This window comes from Charadrius vociferus, unplaced genomic scaffold (genome assembly GCF_000708025.1).
Source record: "Charadrius vociferus isolate BGI_N301 unplaced genomic scaffold, ASM70802v2 scaffold874, whole genome shotgun sequence".
Taxonomy (NCBI): Eukaryota; Metazoa; Chordata; class Aves; order Charadriiformes; family Charadriidae; genus Charadrius; species Charadrius vociferus.
Genome location: NW_009648238.1, coordinates 41,485 through 64,462, shown reverse-complemented (window position 1 = coordinate 64,462; position 22,978 = coordinate 41,485). Strand labels below are relative to the sequence as shown.

General features: G+C 38.1%; 1 protein-coding gene across 1 annotated transcript in view; it reads right to left on the bottom strand.

The window, feature by feature from the left end:
* The window catches only part of LOC104285677 (FCH domain only protein 2-like), a 104,266-nt gene that overhangs the window by 50,513 nt on the left and 30,775 nt on the right, over positions 1–22,978 (bottom strand). The window contains exons 6-8 of the mRNA XM_009884154.1: positions 18,907–19,011; positions 13,978–14,076; positions 12,447–12,543 (exon numbers count right to left, since the gene is read on the bottom strand). Of these exons, the coding sequence (XP_009882456.1) occupies positions 12,447–12,543; positions 13,978–14,076; positions 18,907–19,011 (301 nt within the window). The remainder of the gene's footprint in view (positions 1–12,446; positions 12,544–13,977; positions 14,077–18,906; positions 19,012–22,978) is intronic.

Here is a 22,978-nt window from a genome sequence, read left to right as displayed (position 1 = left end):
CCCCCCCCATTGTACCTTATGCAACTACTTCAAGTGAGAGATTGAAATCTTGAAAATTTCAGTTACAAGCAACTGGAAGTGAATAGATTTTGGAAACCTCAAACACAGAAACTACTCCTGCTCCAAAACACGTGTTAGTAAGTACTCTGATTTATTTATCTTTATTATGAAATTACAATTATTCTAGAGCATCCACCATAAAACCAAGAGCTGTGCAGTTTTCAGGGTGTTTTCACATTAAATAAAAGGTGTACTTGCAAGCATTTTCCAGTGTTTTCACTTGTACTCTTTTCAAAATGAATATGTCATACTCTTAGACAGGTCATTGTCATAGGTGACTCCCTCCTGAGGGGAACAGGAGGCCCAATATGCAGACCAGACCCACTTCTTAGGGAAGTCTGCTGCCGGTCTGGGGCCTGGGTTAAAGACGTGAAGAGAAAGCTTCCTACCCTGGTACGGCCCTCGGATTATTATCCATTATTGATTTTTCAGGTAGGCAGCAATGAAGTGGCAACAAGAAGTCCAAGGGCAATCAAGAGAGACTTCCAGGCCTTGGGACAACTGGTTAAGGGATCAGGAGCACAAGTAGTGTTCTCCTCTATCCTTCCAGTTGCAGGGAATGACGAGGGAAGAAACAGAAAGAGCCAGCAGAGCAATACCTGGCTCCGAGCCTGGTGTCACCGGCAGAATTTTGGGTTTGTTGATCATGGGTTGGTTTACATGCCACCAGGCCTGCTGGTCCGCCTGTCTCAAAGGGGGAAAAGGAACTTTGCACAGGAGTTAGCAGGGCTCATTGAAAGAGCTTTAAACCAGATTTGAAGGGGGAAAGGGATAACACCAGACTCGCTAGAGATAAGCCTGGGGGTGTCACGCCAATGTTTGAGGGATGGTGTGCTAGTGAGGGCCTTTGCTCTGCCAGCTCAGGGGAGGTAGAGGATGGAGATCCCCGTGGCAGCAAAAACACAAGGGTTGTTGATGGGTTAGAAACCACAGAAGCACCTGAAGACAGTCACATAGGGATTAGGGCTTCTCCCCCACAAAAGGTGGTGGGACCAATATCCAACTGAAGTGCATCTACACCAATGCACACAGCATGGGCAACAAGCAGGAGGGGCTGGAAGCTATTGTGCAGTGGGAAAACTATGATATAGTCGCCATATAGTGGGATGACTCACACAACTGGAGTGCTGCAATGGATGGCTATAAGCTCTTCAGAAGGGATAGGCAATGAAGGAGATGCAGTGGGGTGGCCCTGTATGTCAGGGAGCGTTTTGACTGTCTAGAGCTTGACGATGGTGATGAAAGGGTCAAGTGTTTATGGGTAAGAATCAGGGGAAAGGCCAACAAGGCAGATATCATGGTGGGAGTCTGTTACAGACCACCCAACCAGGATGAAGAGGCAGATGAAATATTCTATAGGCAGCTGGGAGAAGTCTCTCTGCTTGTTCTCGTGGGGGACTTCGACTTACCAGGTGTCTGGTGGAAATACAATACAGCAGAGAGGAAACAGTCTAGGAGGCTCCTGGAGTGCATTGGGGACAATTTCCTGACACAGCTGGTGAGTGAGCTGACTAGGGAAGGCGCCCCGCTGGACCTGTTGTCTGCGAACAGAGAAAGTCTTGTGGGGGATGTGATGGTTGGAGGCCGTCTTGGGCATAGCAATCATTTGTTTTCGATTCTTGGAGAAATAAGGAGGGAGGTCAGCAGAACTGCCACCTTGGACGTCCGGAGGGCAGACTTTGGTCTTTTCAGGAGCCTGGTTGACAGAGTCCCTTGGGAGGCAGTCCTCAAGGGCAAAGGAGTCCAGGAAGGCTGGACATTCTTCAAGAAGGACATCTTAAAGGCACAGGAGCAGGCCGTCGGGGAAAAAGACCGGCCTGGCTGAACAGAGAGCTATGGCCGCAAATCTGGGAAAAAGGAGAATTTGCGGCCTTTGGAAGAAAGGGCAGCCACTCATGAAGACTACGAAGATGTAGTGAGGTTATGTAGGGAGAAAATTAGGAGGGCCAAAGCCCAACTAGAAATTCATTTGGCTTCTGTTGTTAAGGACAATAAGAAATGTTTCTACAAATACATTAGCAATAAAAGGAGGACGAAGGATAATCTCCACCCTTTAGTAGACAGGGGTGGAAGCAGAGTGACAAAGGATGAGGAAAAGGCTGAGGTACTTAATGCCTTCTTTGCCTCAGTCTTTAGTAATAAGACCGGTTGTTCCCTGAGTACCCAGCCCCCTGAGCTAGAAGACAGACAGCAGAATGAAGCCCCCATAATCCAAGGGGAAATGGTGAGGGACCTGCTACACCACTTAGACACACACAAGTCTATGGGGCAGGATGGGATCCATGCAAGGGCACTGAGGGAGCTGGCGGAAGTGCTCACCAAGCCACTTCCCATCATTTATCAGCAGTATATAATTGAACCGGGAAAATCCTGCCCATCTAAAAAGGTAAACAAATCAAAAAGTCAACAAATCAAATAAAAAATGGTTTACATTTGTATTTACTTTTAGAAACTGTCTCCTTTCTAGTTTAAAGGGGAGTATGCATGACAGAAAAAAATGTTATCCCACCCAAGGATATATAGGCAGGTCCTGCTTGACAAACCTGATCTCCTCCTATGACAAGGTGACCCCCTTAGTGGATGAGGGAAAGGCTGTGGATGATGTCTACCTGGACTTTACTAAAGCCTTTGACACTGTTTTGAGAGAAGGGCAATGAAACTGGTGAGGGGTCTGGAGCACAAGTCTTATGAGGAGCAGCTGAGGGCCCTGGGGGTGTTCAGCCTGGAGAAGAGGAGGCTGAGGGGAGACCTTCTCGCTCTCTACAGCTAACTGAAAAGAGGGGGCAGCGAGGTGGGGCTCGGTCTTTTCTCCCAAGTAACAAGTGATAGGACAAGACGAAAAGGCTTCAGCTTGTTCCAGGGGAGGTTTAGGACAGATATTAGGAAAAAATTCTTCACTGAAAGAAAGGTCATCAAGCATTGGAACCGGCCGCCCAGGGAAGCAGTGGAGTCGCCATCCCTGGAGGTATTTAAAAGACGCTTAGGAACATGGTTTAGTGGTAGTTTTGGCAGTGTTAGGTTGATGGTTGGAGATCAATGATCTTAAAGGTTCTTTACAACCTGAATGATTCTATGATTTTCTGATTCTGTGTCTAACTGTGGTTGCTAAAGAGAATACATTCATTGTGGCTTGCAAGGGCTTTAAATAATGGGGAAATTAAAGCAAAGCTCCTTTGACTTCCTTCCTGGCCAGACACAACATTACTTCTTGGTTAATTGCTTATGCAGGATTGAATTTCTTGAAGACGTGCATACCTATCATTGGATTATAGTTATATAAAGAAATCATAGTTGGACATATGAAATTGGTGTAATAGAAGACGCAGAGTTTTTGATCGAATTCAGAGAATTTCATGCAAACCTGAGACTGATCAAGAGTTCATGTGAGAACTTTCTTTAGGTCATTCTCCACCTGACCTTTGTTATTGATATCTTCAAAACTTTAAACAAAATGACAAAATTACTTTATTTGACTTGCCTAGTAATGATAATGGTTATGAGATGTGACAAATATTACTAAGTTCTGTATTTGAGAGAGGTTTGTCCACTCATATAGTCTTTAATATTTTTGTTTCAAATAATAAATCCAGTCTCCCAGAAAAGTTATTTGCCCTTTAAATGCAGTGCTGTGCAAGTGGAGTGACTTCTACTTTTACATTGTTTAGAAGGTGGTGGGTATTTAAAACCTACAGTGCAGGTGGAGTTATAGAATTGTTTCTAATATAACAACAAGACAAGAACAAACAAGAGGAGTTAGAGATGTGTGCACACCTACAAGACACACCTGCATCTAATTCGCATCATGGAGACGTGGTGGGATGGCTCCTCTGACTGGAGTGTTGGAATGGAAGGACACAGGCTCTTCAGGAAGGACAGCAGGGGAGAGGAGGAGGGGGTGTCGCCCTCTATGTCAGTGACCAGCTGGAGTGCATGGAGCTCTGCCTGGGGATGCATGAGGAGCTGACCTAGAGCTTATGGGTCAGGATTAAAGGGAGGGCAGGGACAGGTGATGTTACAGTGGGGGTCTGCTACAGGCCACCCAACCAGGAAGACCGAGTGGATGAGGGCCTCTGTAGACAGATAGGAGCAGCCTCACATTCACAAGCCCTGGTCCTCAGGCCACCTGTGGCAAGACATTGCTGACCGGCTAGGGAAACTAGTAGTAAAGGTACATCATGCAGATGCCCACGTACCCGTGAGTCGGGCCACTGAGGAACATCAAAACAATCAGCAAGTGGATCAGGCTGCAAAAATTTTCCAGGCAGGCTTTGAGTGGGAACATAATGGTGAACTATTCTTAGCTCGGTGGGCCCATGTCACTTCAGGTCATGAAGGAAGGGATGCAACATAAAAATGTGCCCGTGACCAAGGGGTGGATTGAATTTTGTAACAAGCTTTTTGAGAAAAAATGTAGTTTTAAACTAGGGAAAGCAAACACAGAAAGCTAAAGTTGGACTTACAAACAAACTCAAACCCTTCTATCTTGTCTCATATTCTACTTTTATAATAAAATTGAAATAAATCCAGAGGATGGTGTAGTTCTATATAATTTTGGTAGTGTGGTTCAGAATATTTTGGGTTTTTTTTTCATTTTTCCCCCATCTTTCACCTGTCGCTGAATATATTTATACTCTACTTCAGTGTTTTAGCTAGCTCTGTGGAAAAGATCATACCAATATACTGCAGAATTGTAATGAAGTACAAAAAAAACTTAACAACTGTATGTTCCCAGGAGGTGTGGCAAAAGCATTCTTAAATATTATGTTATGTGACTTTTCATTGATTTTTTTTTGACACAATGACATATACTATTTTCTGTTCTGCTGTTTTCTCCTTTTGTTGAATGGTTGAATGCAGTTGAGTTTGGAATTGTTTTACAAAATTTCTTGCTAGATATCACAGACAGCTCTTGATTTCTCCGAGTACTTCAGGGGAAGTGGATGTTCATCCAATTCATTCTGTGAATTGGATGGGCTCTTCCTTCTCAAATAGAATGAGTCCAAACAATTTTTCACACACTAGGAAAAGATCATAAAGCTTTCAAGTTCATATGTGGACTTGTCTGTGTGTATAGGTGTATGTGTGTGTGTCAAGAACTTCCTTTCCAACACTATATATTCAACAAGTATGATACAGCAAGAATAATTTTTGTTTTCAGTATGAATTTTTCTTGCTACTGCTTAAAATACAATCACGCTAAAAGGAAAAGCTTAATTGGCTTCCTCAGAGTATCACATTTCTAGCCCTGCCTGCCAAATAATGTTAAATTCCCAGTTGGTTGGCATATTCAGCTAATATTGGCAGTGCAATGCTACCAGTCTTCCACTTGCATTAAGAGACTTTTGGAGCAAAACCTGTACAGTTATAACTCTCCAGACAATTAAATAAAATGCAAATTAAAACAAGTTTGCAACTTAGGTATTTGTAATTATTAATCTGTGCTGGCAGATGAGACTTCCTAAAGTCTACGCCAGCTTTGGCAGGTTTGTCATTTATGAAGGGACCCAACTTTTGCATGCAAAATCCAATAGAGGTCTAGGACAGGAACTAAGACATATTTATTAGTACAGCTCTTGAGCTTGCACCTCCTCTTTGAAAGAGGGCTCTACAGCACAGCACCCTTAAATACTTTTAAAAAAAATTGCCTCAAACCCAGCTTTTTATAAAAATTCTCAAAGATATCCACACTTAATTTCTCCCATTAGCTTCTGAAATATAGCAATGGACTGCCTTCCTTTACAAAGAATACTTCTGAATCCCTTGGGTACTGTCAATGTCGATAAACTAAACTCATTCCTCAGTCAACCTTCTGTGTAGAATTATGTGTGGGCACAGGTTCTGAGAAACTGAAACACTTCTGGCTATTTATGCATCTAGTCACAAGTGTTGGCCACATTAAAATATTCATAATATTTACAGAAAATATAAAGAAAATAATTTATAAGAACATAAAATAAATACTTGCTATGTTATACTTCCTTGTGAAAAAGGTGCTCAAAGATGTCATGCAGAGCTGTTAAAAAATTAGTATTAACCATTTTTAGTGTTTATTGCCATCTACTTTGTTGCTGTTTAGCTTCCTAGACAAACATTTTTATAAATTCTCTAAACTATTATGTTATCAAACGAACCCATGGAAAAAACAAATGCCACATGCAGCACTGTTTCAAGACTTTCTCTCAAAGCAGAGTTTATTATTCAAGCACATAAAAAGCTATTAACTTTAATCAAAGCAAGCTTCAGTATTCCATGGCCCTTGCTTTGCCTCTCAGTCTCTGGGAAAGGAATAACTTGTTTCTAAAATTTCTTAGAGGAATGCAGTTGTTCTTAAACCCTTTTTCATTTACTTTATCTTGTTCATCTTATACATTTCTTCATTAGATAGATACATGTAGTTTAACACAACACACTAACTTAAATAGGAATATTAACATGGAGTGAGCACAACTGTGCATTTACAGTATGCTAGTTACTTTGCACTAGCTTCCTAGGTGTGGTGCAGCTCATTTCAATGCTCTTGCATTCACTTCGGAAAAAAACCCCAAGAAACAACACATAAGCAGTGCTCCATAGGCATTTAGGACTAAAATACGGTAATCAATTAGAAAAGACCCAATAGCATGTCAAATTCACACTAACCCCCACCGCCACCAACAGCCAGCCACGTAAAACATTATTCTAATCAAAAGAACAATAATTCACTTGAGTTCACTAAATCAGAAGTCAGCTGAATTAAAGCCTAGGTAAAATTGGGTTGGGTTTTTTTATATGTTTAATGAATTGAAGCGCTAATGCTTTATGATCCTGGTAACAGGCAATGTTAGCAGCATTAATGAACTTGTAAGGTATTTAGATTAAACTGTTCTGATTGCCATCTAAATAGTAAACATAATGGTTTATCAACAGTTTTGCAGCCCGTGAAAACTCCACATTGCTTTCAGTGGGAACATCATACCTAAATAAATCATTATTTTTTAAGACTTCAAAATATAAACTTTGTTAACACTCCAGAAACAGTTCCCAGATGTGTCCCCTCAGAACAAATAAGGATCACCAGCATGTTGACAAGGATGCCAGGACATATTTTTCTGATATGTGCTACGTTGCGAGGCAGTGAAAATATTGAGATTATAGCTGTCCTAAGTCACTGATAAATTTCTCAACTCTCGACTACTAGATAGCCTTCCCAGAAAGAAGATTTTCAAAATGATTAAAAAAAATATGTCCTGACCTAATGTCTCCATTTGACATCTATGACCTTAAACTTTCCTGTGACTGGAGTTACCAGGAGCCTTGAGACAATTTTTTCTGCATGGGCAAATAAAGCAAAAAAGGTTTCAGCAGCTCCAAAAAGCAACAGACCAAACATTTTTTATTTTTTTTTTTAACCAGCATTACTAATCAAATACTGACTAATTTGCCAATTTCTGGCTTTGGTGGAGGGAGGAAAAGGATTAGAGACAATATATATGTCCTTTTCTGAATCTTGTTAACTGTGGAAGCACCATTTGATTAAAAGGACTTATACTATTATTAATATTATCTGAAAGGACAAGGAGGACAAACGTCAAATGCTTTGCTATATGTACAAGAGCCAATGACAGCTGATCAATGGCAATCATGGACAATGAAAATTGTTACCTACTTCCATTATCATTTAATCCAAAGAGCAGATAGATTGCAAGCACTAATTTTACAATGTTTTAACACACGCAAACTTATTTTAGCCCCTCTATAAAGTTCAAGTTTATTGGATGGTTAGTGAAAAGAGACAAGAAGTATTTTTATGGGCTTGTGTTTTTCACAGCCCAAATTAGAATCATAGAATGGTTTAGGTTGGAAAGGACCTTAAAGATCATCGAGTTCCAACCCCCTTGCCATGGGCAGGGACACCTCCCACTAGACCAGGTTGCCCAAGGCCATGTCCAGCCTGGCCTTGAACACCTCCAGGGATGGGGCCTCAACAACCTCTCTGGGCAACCTATGCCAGTGCCTTACAACCCTCAAAGTAAAAAACTTCTTCCTAGTGTTTAATCTAAACCTGCCCTCTTCCAGTTTAGAGCCATTCCCCCTCGTCCTGTCACTACATGACCTAGTAAAAAGTCCTTCCCCAGCTCTCCTGTAGGCCCCCTTTAGGTACTGGAAGGCCGCAATAAGATCTCCCTGGAGCCTTCTCTTCTCCAGGCTGAACAGCCCCAGCTCTCTCAGCCTCTCCTCATAGGAGAGGTGCTCCAGCCCTCGGATCATCCTCGTGGCTCTCCTCTGGACACGCTCCAGCAGGTCCATGTCTTTCTTATGTTGAGGACTCCAGAGCTGGACGCAGTACTCCAGGTGGGGTCTCACGAGAGTGGAGTAGAGGGGCAGGATCACCTCCCTTGACCTGCTGGCCACACTTCTTCTGATGCAGCCCAAAATTCTAGATGCTTTTACTGGTACACTTAGAAGACAACTTATATGTGACTACTCCTCTTTGCCAGATTTCCTCTGCCTACTTGTGTGGTTAAAAATGCAGCACTGCAGTGCAAATCACGTTCTGGCTGATTCCAATTGTGAAAGACAAATCAAGCTAGCACAAAACCAATAAAGAAATATTTATTATAGTTAAAAGATGACCCAGCGAACCTCACACTGAATAATGGCATAGGATATGTAATAATTGCTATCTGCATATCACTGTTTTATTGGAGGATTAAGGAGACAGCAAGGATTTTGGCTTTCCATTGCTGCCTGTACTACTACAATAAAATTTCTGTTTTCCTCTTTATTAAATTTTTAAGAAAAATGAGAAAATAAGAGCAACAACTTAATAAATTACCAACTATAAACAATGACATCAGAACAAATTAATGAAAACAAATCATCTAAATTTGGCTTTTGTTCCTGATTTTTTTGAAAGTACAGCACAGCTGAGTCTCCTTATTTAGCCTTCAAAGGTACCTTCTGGATAAACTGTGTAGTGGGCAAAAACTAATACAGAGGCAAACACACACACACAGTTTCCCACATATGAGAAGAGGGCACAGTAATTCAGCAGCTAAAAATGGAAAATCATTCATGGCTGTCCTGGTTCCGGCAAATGCACATACAAACGGGAGGGAACAAACAGGAGGAGTTAGAGATGTGCGCACGCCTGCAGGGCTATGATCTTATTGGCATCACGGAGACGTGGTGGGATGGCTCCTCTGACTGCAGTGTTGGAATGGAAGGACACAGGCTCTTCAGGAAGGACAGCAGGGGAGAGGAGGAGGGGGTGTCGCCCTCTATGTCAGTGACCAGCTGGAGTGCATGGAGCTCTGCCTGGGGATGCATGAGGAGCTGACCTAGAGCTTATGGGTCAGGATTAAAGGCAGGGCAGGTATTATTAGATTAAGTAAATAAAGCCATAAATGAATATTCCAAGTAACACGGAGCAGAAGCCTATCAGAAACAGAAAACTGATTCATCAGAAGTGGCCAACAATAGTTTTGATCAATACTGCAGGACCACAAGTGACAGAAGCATCTTCCAACCAATGGTATCAAACCTGCTATTAGACCTAATAGCAGGAACATATAAGCTTTAGAAAACAGTTCATTGAACAAATGAAATTCTGACCTGAAGCCTCACTGGTTATTGCATGTCCTGCCACCTCTCTTTCTGTTTTTCAGTGGTTTACATTTAAGTGATCCCCCCAGTTAAAATTAAAAGATTTGCAACTGAATGTATGTTGCTATTTTTTTTATGCCGAATGGAAGTAAGAAAAAAACCCCAAACTTCTTCAAATACTGTATTAATACCAAACATTTAAAAACTATTTAAAGTAAATTCAGTAAGAATTAAGTGATCAAGCTAACTAGATAAGTTATTTAGGTAGCAGTTTAAAAAAGCCATTGTAAGGAAGTCGATAAATGAAGTTAAAAAATTCACAAAGCATTACCAATTGAAAGAAATGTTATTTGTACTAGAAAAACAGTGTGCATTAAACTCGAGAAGCCCCTGTATATTAAGACTTCAAGTGCCAGAAATTAGCCACCAGAGGGAGCCCATATAATCTGGTATAAAGGACATCACTGTTCAAAGAGAAATTGCAGGTATGCAGACGAGAGCTTAAGTAATTGCCTATATCTAGAAACCTTTATTGTAAATTTTTTATTATCTATGCAATAAACCAGCCTTACTCAGTACTTCCTTTCAGATTCATTCTTATTTTTACAGATATAAATAAAAGTAAGTAAACTCTGATATGAAGTACTATATCTATAGCTAGAATATACTGAAATCATCTAAAATACATTGTTATATATTATCCTTTTAGTTTATTTTGTTCTCAAAATTCAGTATTTCAGAACACAGTCCACCAACTAATTCAGTATATTAGCCCACAAATAATACAGGAGGTAGAAGGCCTACATAGTCCTGAGGATTTTTAAAGTATTTCCTTCAAATAGATTTAGGACCAGAATCTTAAGCTACAGTGACAGATGTAAGACATTCTTTCTATGTTTGTCTTGTACACCAAGCCAGTATCATTTTTATATGCTGAATACTTAGATTTATCCAAGAAACCATTTCCTTCTCCACCCTAACTAGTAAATTCACACCACAGAAAGACTTCTGAGTTAAAATACATTGCTATTAAGAACCGTTCTCAATTGCAGAAAAGTATTTTCTCCCTCCCACACTGGATGTTTCCATTTCATTCTTAGAAGACTGATACCTCATTTTGTCTTCCAAATCTTTGTAATTGTCAAAGTTATATGATTTTAAGTTAATAAAATGAATATAATAGAAGCAGTAACCATAATTAACATCACTAGCAGTCTGTTTCTAGTCTCCTATCTGACACTTCACAACTTCTTGTGAATTTGTATTCTTTTGCTGCTGAATTTGTCTATGCTTTCCTCTGCACCATGACTGCTTTACAAAGTTGATATCAATACAAGAATTTCACTCTGTAAAAGAAAATTCAAGGTGCATTCATTTCCACACTAAAAAAGTAATCTTTCCTTAAAATATTTTGCTGTTAAAATAGTTGTAGGATTGAATAAATGAAATTTACTATGGCAAAAGCTTTTATTTGACCCCAGAGAATGCAAATGGGATTTGAAGAACTCTATAAAGCAGCAAATAAGTACACAGTGTGTATAACTTCTCCCACTAAATTAAAAAAGTGTTATTTTTCTTATGATTACTATGTTGCCTAGCAAAAAACCACACTAATAATGTGGATGACCTGAAGTGCAGTATCCTCAAGGATACATAAGCAAGGGTCTTTGTAACTCAGGGAGTCAGGATCCTAAATGCAAAATGGAGATCCCTAGCCATAACATCTCAGCAATAGCTAATCAAAGAAGTCTGAACACTGAACTTTCACGTCTTTACCCTGACTTCAGATCAACTGAACTTGAACCCCTGAAGTTCATACTTTTTCTTTTCTTACTCTTTATTAAAAAATTGTAAAATATACAGGAAACATTCGAAAACTGTTCCATATACAATCTTACCTCAGCCCACTCAGGTATCAGAATTAGTGGATCACAGAGAGAATATGAAACAATATTGTATTAAAAACAACTCACAGAGGCATTGTGTTACCTAGTAACCATATTTAACAATTTAATATAAATTCTCAAGATCTACACTGTTATGTACATCCTTGCTCTGAAAAAAACTTTGTCCTTCTGTACTAGAAGGCAGAGATGTTAGCTAGGACTCCCAGTGCTCAAAGGAAAATGGTACTTCTGAATTCCTGTAATCACACACCCAGTGACCATGTACTCATGCCCAAATATTAAACTCTATAATGTTAGATACATGGTACTGTGAGATCATCTTTTTATGCCAGTCCAGGAAAGTCTTATACAACACACCCAACAATTCAATTTGCTGCTTGTTTAAGGAAACAATCTACATATAAACTATTAAAATGCATAATTTTGCAAGCTAACCAAATAAACTAATGCAACTGTTCCAACAGTTCTATAAGCAGCATTATAGACATTTGTTCTGAATATGTCCATAAATTTATATTAGATTAAGTTTGGAAATATAATTTACGCAGAAGCACATAACAGAGATAAGTTTGTGCAAGGAACTTCAGTTTCTTGACAAATTTCACTGATGTACCAAGGAGAAGTATATTTTAAGAGCTTCCCCTAAGGTCTACATAGAGGGAGTCAGAAGTATAAAATGCTATGCTTTATGAACACGAATACTACACTTACATAATAGTGTTGTTAAATTTCTATGAATCATTTAATATCAAAGCTAATGAATTCTGAGAATTTGCAATTTTAAGTACATTACCGCTACAACACATTAACAAATAGTGTTTGACCTTTTATTAGGAGTGTACATCTACAGTTTTTAAATTATCGTTTCTTACTCTGTTATTTTTAATCTCTTACCAGGTCTTTCCTTGCCAGTTCCTTTTGACTCTGCAAATTTCTGTATTAAACTCTCAACTGTAGTATTTTTCATGTTATTAATAAAGTCTTCTTGCACCTTCAAAAAAAACCAAAACAAAACCACACCACACAAAAGGAATTTTAAAACCAGTAATTGAAAGAATATAATTAACTGTAAAAATTGTTTTTTTCTAGAGCTAAGGTTCAAAATACTTGCCTCTAAAATAGGGCTTCCAAAAATCAACAGGTATTTTACCAAGGAAATCCCTTCTTTGTTTTAGTATTAGCAAGTGTGTGTATGATACAAATACAAATGAGGAATGAAAGAATACAGCTTGATGATGGGTCTAGGATTTACTTCCATTTCTTCCATCTAAACCACTTTTGTAATCCATAATTTTCTGAATTTGTTAGCAACATGTCCCACTATAACGTCAGAAAGACAAGCACTGTTTGTCTTTTAAGCCAGCACCAGTTAAGGGTGTGAACTGTCACCACTGTATTATCACAGTACCTACCTGCTTGAGTAAAAACATTACTGCTGCAATGGTTTTTTTTGTCTGACAAAGGAACAACCACATGTTGTTAATAAGAAGTTTTTCTAACAAGGCAGTATGTATATGCTTTAGAAATAATAGCATGACTCTTGTGACCACCATTCATTAGCAGAAAACCTCAAAACTGAGGAAAACAGTGACTCAAATTAAGTGTATACAAATAAAACTACATTTCAGAACATCAAAAAATTAAAGACTACTTATAATGATTATTAATTAAACCAACTTGCATCTAAAGAAAAGATACTATAAAAGCTTCTTTTAACACTGTTACTGAAGGCCTTTTGCTCGTACAAACCAAAGTGTATCAAAAATTTGGAAGCTCTTCAGACTGATACTAATTTCAAGTTTTACTTAAAGAAAAGCACAAGTATCCTGAAATGGGTGCTAATTAATATCTAGCAAACAGAACTTTGAAATAAACTAATAACTCTCCAAATTGTCAAAATATTTTGTTTTCTGTTAACACAAAATTTAACGATTATTCAGACTTATTCTGTAAAATTTGTGATACTGAACTTATAAATACAACAGGAAGCAGTAAAAATTTCATCTTATATTGATTTCAGATATTAAAAAGATTTCCAATACAATGATCAAAATTAGAGCATGATCCATTTAATAAAAAAAAATCAGAGAGGCTTGAATAAAAAAGAGAATACACATATAGAAACATCATATAAGACCAAAACAGCAATTTAGTAGATGTTCAAATCTCCTTCAAACATCTCATAAACAAGTTCCGTACTCGCATAATGTTTGATATCTGTGGTAAAAAGAACCACACCTGCTTCAGTCTTTTGAATTCTGTGAATAATTTCTGTTTATCTCCTTCTACTCATACTAGTTTAAAAAGTTACCATCATTTGAAAGATGTGATCTTGTAATTACTACAAGCACAGTAAGAAATATTTTTCTTAACTGTTAAATGAAACATGTAGCATGATCCAAACAAACAATAATATAAAAATTACCTCTCCTATTTGTAAATGGATTTCTTTTATGGTATTTGACAATGATTCTATAATCTCTTTCATATGAAGAAGGTGTGTTTCTTCAATGTCTTGAAATTTCTGTAAACCAATATAAGCAATTATTCATAATGAAAATAATTCTTGAAATACTAAACCTTAAATTTTAACAATTAAATATACTAAACAGAAAAACACATTTTTTTTTCAGATCTTTATCATGGTAATTACAGTGTTTAAGAAAGGAAGGTGCAGAATTCAGAGTTATGAAATAATGTACTTTATAATAACCTTTTAGAACCATTATCCAACTTTTTTACTCTTTAAAACTTCATCTATCTTGATTTTTTAAAGGTCTGACCTATTTCTACCAAAAGGAAATAGGGTTGGAGGGTGTTTAAAAAAAATATATCTTTTTTACATAACTGAAGAGTTTTGGTTTTTCATCTAACCCCAGGAATCCTATTTCTGGATCTGTTTTGTACCTCCTCCTTATTACCCTCTCTTCCTGCTCACAATATACACATGCTTTCTCTTTCTCTAGTTAAATCTATATCATTTGCTTCTTTAAATGTGATTCATTTGATCTTTAAACTCACTGTATAAAAGCTTTGCAGTTTGTCTGGAATTTGTCCTCCTGTTCCATCTTACCCAGGCTTCCACCTGACACCAATTTTAAAACCATTTCCAACATCTCTAACGACTCCTTCCTAGCCAAAGATCAGAACTAAAAATGTCCTCATCCTCTCCAACAGTCAACCGTAATCATCTTGAAATCTGTGTTTAATCCTGCTCTGTCCTAGTTCTCTTCCTACTTCTGTAACTGTCCAAACTTTGGAGCACCTCTTAATCCTCTCTCCAATTTTTGCAGGGTTCTCTGAAGACCATCTCTCCACATTTCACACCTCCTGGTACTCTGATTCACAGACAAGTACAACTCCATACAGACAAGTCAAATATCTCTTAACTTCTAAACTCTCAATCTTTCTTTTGCCACACTTAAATGCCTCTCTAGCCATTAATCAAGCAGACTAAAATTATTTTTTTCCCCTCAAGCAGCCGCCTTCTTAATTACAGGGGATATGGTCATCCTCTGTAGCCTATTCTATGATGTTACTTCTTTTACTGACTGCCTGATTACATAAACTATATTATTTTGCTTTCAAAGCTATCTATGGTCCATCTCTATAATATCTGCTCTCATTCACTATCAGGGTGTCAACACCTGTACACAATGTGATCTTCCAGCCTGTTTCCACTACCTAATTTTTACTCAAACTCAAAATCTGTTCCAATAACTCACTGTGCTATGTGATTATAAAAAAAAGCTTCTAAAAGGGTGGAATAACTGGCAAATGAGATATGTTTTCTTAACAAGTGCATAACAATGGTATAATACAACTATAGTTATATTCAGAAAAACTTTCAACATGAAGAATTTCTCACAAATCCAATATCTAAACAACAAAGTGAATTATATTTTCCTACATATTTAATCATGAAAAACCTTCCATGTTTATTGCAGAAAAAAACCCAACAACTTGCAATTTAAGATTAGGAAGATCATGTTTCTAAATTCAACCTCTCAAAATCACCTATCACAAGCCACATCACTGATAACTGCAGGTAAGGTAGTAAATGACAAAAAAAGGAAAAATATTTAAATTTTATGTAACAGGATTGGTGGAGTTTAACGAAGAAAAGAGGACAGTTAAGTAAGGACATTACTACATGATTACTTAGAATAACGCTACAGCAATTCAAGGTGTTCGCGTCCTCAGAAAAATCTTATCTGAGCAGCCTAATACAGATTTAAGTTAAGACAACTGGGTTTGCACTGAAACAGCTGAAAATGAACACACTGTTCATTTATTTTGTTTTCAGAATTAGTATATTTAAAGTAAAATATACTCCAAATTTAAGATAATCTAGGTTGCGACTGATTCAGAAGCAGGCTTCCAGATATTCAGGAGTGTCATTATTTTTCTACCGCATCATCTTTAAAGTAGCCCCCCTGCAACCAAACTGTAGATGCAGCTACACCATTATACTTAAAATTCCACAGATAGATAGGACTTATATTGGGGGAATTTCAATTTTAATTTCCAATACGGATAGCTGTGGAAGGTATTAGAGCTTCGAGGTGTCCATTATCACATTAAGTGGAAATTTAAATTTTGAGTAAAAAGTTGTTGCAGTTAAGGAACTAAAGTTATTTACACAAGTGTGGTTTGTAGTGAGAGGTAAATTTGTATCATTTTTATATTGCAAAACAAAACAAATAGCCCAAAAGCATGGTCACATTTTCCCAGCTGTAACATCTGGTATAGTAAAAAGATTTTTTTTCTCTCTCTACATCTCAGCCTGGTTTAAATACCTAATGCCTACCTAATAACACAAATAAAGCTGAGCAAAAAGAATCTTCATATTCTATTTTAAAATTGGGAATAAACAGGAGACAGCTTTTGTGAGACTAAATAAAGATTTAAAGCAACCTGATTGAACTTGCTCTGAAGTGGATCAGAAGCATTCACAAGATCTATTTCAGTGGGGGTTCAGTAACTTCCAGAGCGAGGTAAATAACAAACAGGGCAGGAACTTCTTCAATTATTCTAGATAGATCCAGAAGAGCCACGCTTGTATATGGGTTGAAACAAATCAATGGAACAGTTCAGTATTTTTCTGGTATTACTTGATTTCTTTGTATAAAAAGGTGGGGTTTTGTATAAAAAGTCAGGCTGCACTACAATTTATCCATACTGCACAATGATGGAGTTACTGGAACACTTAATGAGCAACTACAATAGTCACATTAACAGGAACACTGCAAAAAAGTTACCATTTTGGGTAACAGCAGTATGTGTTCACATGTCATTTTGCTTCCACCTTATTTGTGGAAACTCTCCAGGGGGAATGTTACGCTTCAATGGTAAAGATTCTTTTGTTACTATTATATTATACTTGTTTCCAATAATTGTTTTAAGATACATTTAAGTTTAAAAACATTGCCTAGTCCCAAAATTCTCAAGTGATTGGAATCACAGATGCCAATGCCAATCCAAATCAAATTGCCTAGGGGTAACTGATACACAAATATTTTAAGTTACAGTGAGAGAGACAAAATGCTACGGCAACAGATATAAATGTATAAGGTGGACACACATTCAAGTAAGTCCAGGCTTCACACGCTCTAAGTCAGCTTAAAGATGCAAGTCTCTACCCTTAGTACCACATTGCCTCTTCCTTTGTGCCAACACAAATGCTTGTGTGATCTCTCAATAAACCAGACCCCAGGTCTCTTCTGGGTTAAAGCCAACCTTCCTTAATACATTAGTTTTAGTTGGATGAGTTCTACAAAGTAGTTCCTCACACAAATACTTGACAAAGGAAGCAGCATGGAAAGAGGACAACTGCTGGATTCGATAACAATATTAATTTAAAACATATATTGAAAACACAGCTTCACACACCAGAGAGAAGTACAACAGGCCTTATAACCCAGACTATGGTACCCATTAATTTTCTTGGTGAGTTTTTTTTTTAAATAAAGCCTTTTTATACCACTGAATAACTTCAATCATCACTGTCTTACACTATACAATAAAAAAACCCCACACATTTAAGAGTCACATATATTTTTAAAATGAGAGAAACATAATGTACTTCAACCAAATTTAACTCAAACGGAAAAGAAAATCATAGGGAGTACAGCTCCTCCAACCAGAATCTAGTTAGGATACTATACAGAGATGCCTACTGTGAACTCTTCAACAAAAGGATGTCAAGACTCTTAATGTAACAGTCACAATTAAAGCAGAATTTTGCAGTAGCATGCCTGAGCACTTTGTCTGGACTGGAGGGGTGGGTGGAAGGGTTCTGGTATGTGATATATTTGGTACCCTTTCTGTAACAGCTGTGTTGAGTAGCTATTCAGAGATGAACTAGATCAAGTTCTAATGAAGTTTTCAAAGTAGGAAAGCAGTTTATAGTTTAGGACAGGGCAGCTTTTTACCTGTCAGCCTACATAATCCCCATACAGTAAATTCTTAATTTCCAAGGAGTTAAGGAAAACCCTAACACTTTTCCACTTCCACATTAATAATACAAGTATGATTGAATCTCCCTAATAATTCAATCTATGCCTAAAAATTAATCTTTGAAACTAAGAAAGAGAACAAAGAACCTTCAATCAAAAACAAAATTCCTATCCTGTAAAAGCTTTACTAAACCAAGAAACATATACAAATAAATATGCCAACCAGTCCTCAGCTAAATATTACTACTAAAAGCAGAAACAGTGAGGTTTGCTTTTTGAAATCTGAGGCAGTGGAAAAAAGTCTGCTATCAACATATTTGAAAAAGAAACTTTAAAACATAACAAGCAGCAGCATGTGCAATCATACAGAGAACTTGATAGCCTCTGAAATACAGATTAAAACAGCTTTAAAAAAAACCCAGAAATTTTAATAGATATAGGGGCTTTTGACCACCTCAGATAAACCCTGGAAAGACGCTTGAAAAAGCTGTTACTGAAGTGTTTTGCCAGAATGATAAAGAAAAAACATGATGGATCCCAGTTTTCAAACTCCTATGAATGACTTCTGGCTCTCCAGCAATTCACAAGATTTTCTGCATGATCACAATGCATCTACAATACTTTCAAAAGTTCATTTTGTTTTCTTCCTAAAAATTTCTTCAAAAAGTCTTTCTAGAGAGCTAGTGTTATTCAAGGACACTGTCATCACAACATATGTGGTCAATGTTTGCCCTTCAAACATATTCCTTGTGATATTATTGTTCATATCAATTTCCAATGGAGATCATTCTATCTTGAACCAATTTTTCAAAAGCTTTGATTTCAGATATCTTCAGAGAGATAAAATAGAACATATTAATTTATTTTAAAGGTAACTCATTTAATATAACACTTACCTGTGCAGTTTCTGTCATTTTCTGTTCAAAAACAGATTTAACTGCAGCATATTTCTCCACATATAGTTTATAGGTATCTGTAGCTTTTTTCGATTTAACTGCTGCCTATAGATTAGCACAAAAAAAGTGTCAAATGTCATACATCCAATCTGATCCAAGGCTTTTAAAGTCACTATTAAAAGAAAGCCTAGGATGAACTATAAAAATATACAGTGGCATATCAAAATAGTGAAGTGTCATAACAAAATTTCACCACCAAATAAGTCTGATTAAAGCCATTAGAGATTTCTACTTAAAGCTATACATAAACCACATAAAAAGCTAACAAAGCAATTACCTCATTTAAATCCCTTTCCCTTATCAGCAATGACTAATTTATACTTGTTTTGAAATAAATATTTTAAAATTTGTATTGCTGAAGTTAACTAATTAGCTTGTGTCAAATATTTAGATCTGCAACAGAAAAGCAGGAAGAAAGCAGGTCTGGAATACAGAGCAAACAGTTATTAATACAATTCTAAAAGAGTTAATGATATAAAACACAAGGTAGCACAGTTCTCTGTTAGAAGTAAAGGAAGAAATATAAGGGAAAAGACATTCAAAAGTACAGGTGTTACGTCAATGGAAATCTTAACATTAAGAGATATTTGAAAGTGAGGTTAATGCAGAACATACTAATGGCCAGATGCAGCTCAGAGTTGTTTATAATAGTCCTTTTTGGCTTTATAATTTATTGATTTGTTTCATTATTTGTTGCTAACAAACCAAAACGTTCTTCTTGTGGGCTTAATATTCTTAAAAGACAAAAAGAAATACAGGAGAAACCCAATATTACACAGACGACAAAACTGAATGAAGTGATGTTTTTTGGTAGAGAAAAAGTTATTTTCAAAGTTTACAGCATGACAAATAGAATCATAGAATCTTCTAGGTTGGAGGGGACCTTTAAAATGAAGTTTTTCAAAACATTGATATTCTTGCTATTTCCAAGTTAAAAGCCAATTAAAATAAAAATTATTTGCCTTGAACATCAGCTTTTTTCTAGCTTCTGTGTTCAACATGCTTACTTTATCTCATCGAAGTTTCCCATCAGTTGTTACTCAAAAGTGTTTCTGAATTGTTAATGACATCAGTAAAGACAGTTGTATATTTACTATTTGTTCTAGTTCCAAATAGCTTTCCTTCCCTCTTTCAAATGAATTTCATCTGTCCCACAGTAAAAACAGAAACTATTTCTCACTTGCAATGACTTGTAAAGCTGACCACTATCTATAACTTTCAAATTAATTAATATAAAGATACCCTCTGGAAAGATATAGTTATATTCTGTGATTTCCAAGAGAAAAATAACTGAAAATCATAAGTAACAGAATAGTGTTAGCACTTGTTCATATGGGGAAACATCAACCAGGACTTTAAAGGAAGAGGAATCAAAGACACAGTTCCGTTTTTCCAGTTCCAGAGAAAGCTTAAGCAGATCTTGCTCATGTTGTACTCTAAACCCAGCATAACAGAGCCCGAAAATACTTCACTATATGAAGAATACAGATCCTTCAGGCATTAAGAATGGCATGACAGGATGTATCAAACCCATCAGTTACTTGCTCTGAATTTTACTTCATGATTCTCCCTCTTGCACATTCACATAGGGGAATTCCCAAGAAGAAAACAGTCCTATCTTGTTTATCAAACACCAATTACTATACCAAAAGTAAAAGGTGCTCTATGAACACCTGGTTTTAAAAAGAATTAAGATTGCTTTGCAATAAGATGATTCCAAACTTAATCACTGAAAAGGAAGAAAATGTCAAGTTAAAAGACATAAAAAATAAGTCTTTTTATAAAGCATTATGTAATTGAACCCCATATACATGGCATTTTGACACAAACAAAACATTCTCTGTCTCTTGTAATCATGTTTAAGCGTAAGCAGAATTGTGTTACTTGCTGAAGCATCTACAAAAAACTCAGCAAGACAAAATGATAAAGCTGAACATTTTTTTTGTTTACAACTGGAAAAGGGACCACAAAGATACATCTTAAAAGTAAAGCTTCTATCAAGTCAATTTTTCCTACTGAAAATTTTCAATCTATTTACAAGAATTCAGAAAAAATCTATTTTTAGTAAACTCGCACAAAAACAACTGCCATTCCCCATATTTCTGAATCAGAGAATCATAGAATGCTTTAGGTTGGAAGAGATCTTAACGATCATCTCGTTCCAACCCCCCTGCCCTGGGCAGGGACACCTCCAGGTTGCTCCAAGCCCCGTCCAACCTGGCCTTGAACACCTCCAGGGATGGGGCATCCACAGCTTCTCGGGGCAACCTGCACCAGGGGCTCACCACCCTCACAGGAGAGAACTTCTTCCTAATATCTAATCTAAATCTCCCCTCTTCCAGTTTGAAGCCATTACGCCTCGTCCTATCACTACATGCCCTTCTATAGGCCCCCTTTAGGGACTGGAAGGCTGCTATAAGTTCTCCCCGGAGCCTTCTCTTCTCCAGGCTGAACAGCCCCAACTCTCTCAGCCTGTCCCAATAGAAGAGGTGCTCCAGCCCTCTTATCATCTTCATGGCTCTCCTCTGGACCCACTCCAACAAGTCCGTGCCCTTCTTATGTTGAGGACTCCAGAGCTGGACGCAGTACTCCAGGTGGGGTCTCACCAGAGCAGAGTAGAGGGGCAGAATCCCCTCCCTTGACCTGCTGGCCATGCTTCTCTGGATGCAGACCAGGATGCAGTTGGCTTTCTGGGCTGCAATCACACATTCCTGTCTCATGTTGAGCTTCTCATCCACCAACACCCCCAAGTCCTTCTCCTCAGGGCTGTTCTCAATCCATTCTCTGCCCAGCCTGTATTTGTGCTTGGGATTACCCCGGCCCACATGCAGGACCTTGCACTTGGCCTTGTTGAACTGCATGAGGTTGGCTTGGGACCACCTCTCCAGCCTGTCCAGGTCCCTCTGGATGGCATCCCTTCCCACCAGCGTGTCGACTGCTCCACACAGCTTGGTATCATTGGCAAACTTGCTAAGGGTGCACTCCATCCCACTGTCCATGTCGCCAACAAAGATGTTGAACAGCACCGGTTCTAGTACCAACACCTGAGGAACGCCACTTGTCACTGGTTTCCACTTGGACATCGAGTTGTTGAGTGCGGCCATCCAGCCAGTTCCTTATCCACTGATTCATGTCTAGAGCCCAACACTGACTGTCCAGAGAGAAGCTAAGAAAAAAGCTAAATTTATATTAAAGATAAAAAAATCGGAACATGGTCAACAGGATCATTTTTGTCAGCAGTGACAAGACAATAACCAACTCTATCTGCTCCACTAAGACAATTCTAACAAGAATAAACCCCTACACAGATCAGTTAACTGAAATGGAAATAGGCAGAAGTATCAAGATGTAAAAAGAGAAGAGAGAAGTGCTTCAATGTTTTCCTTAGACCTCCTCTTGCTATTATCACATTGTTGTGGTTTGGCCTCAGCCAGCAACAAAGAACCACAGAGCCGCACGCACAACTCCCACAGCCGTGGAAAAAGAAAACGTCAGGGCAAAACTCGTGGGTTAAAAGAATGCAATTTAACAGAACAGCAAAAGGAAAGATGAAAACACAATTACAGTACCGCCGCAAAGCGCACTGACCAGACCCACACCGCCGCAGCCCACCACCAAGTGGCGACTACTCTCCTCACCCGGCTAGCGCTTCTTATAGCCCAGGCATGGGTCACGTGGTGTGCAATACATGCCCCCTGCCGGGTCCTGGGGGAAATTAACCCCATCCTTGCCGGAACCAGGACATTATCCACCCCTTATTCCATACCATCTGTGTCATGCCCAGATCTTACAGTTCCCATAATCTGTGGGCCATCCCTCCAAAATGTACATTGAACTCACTTAAAATGTCCATGGAACTCACTTAGTCCATGATGGTAGGCTCCATCTATGAGAACAGTCTCTCAGGTCACATGAGATGGTGTGTGACGCTGGAGTGATGCATGCTGTATTTGAAGCTCGTGGCTGGTGTGCCTGATGCAGTTCATGCCCACGGTCTGCAGGTTGAAGATGT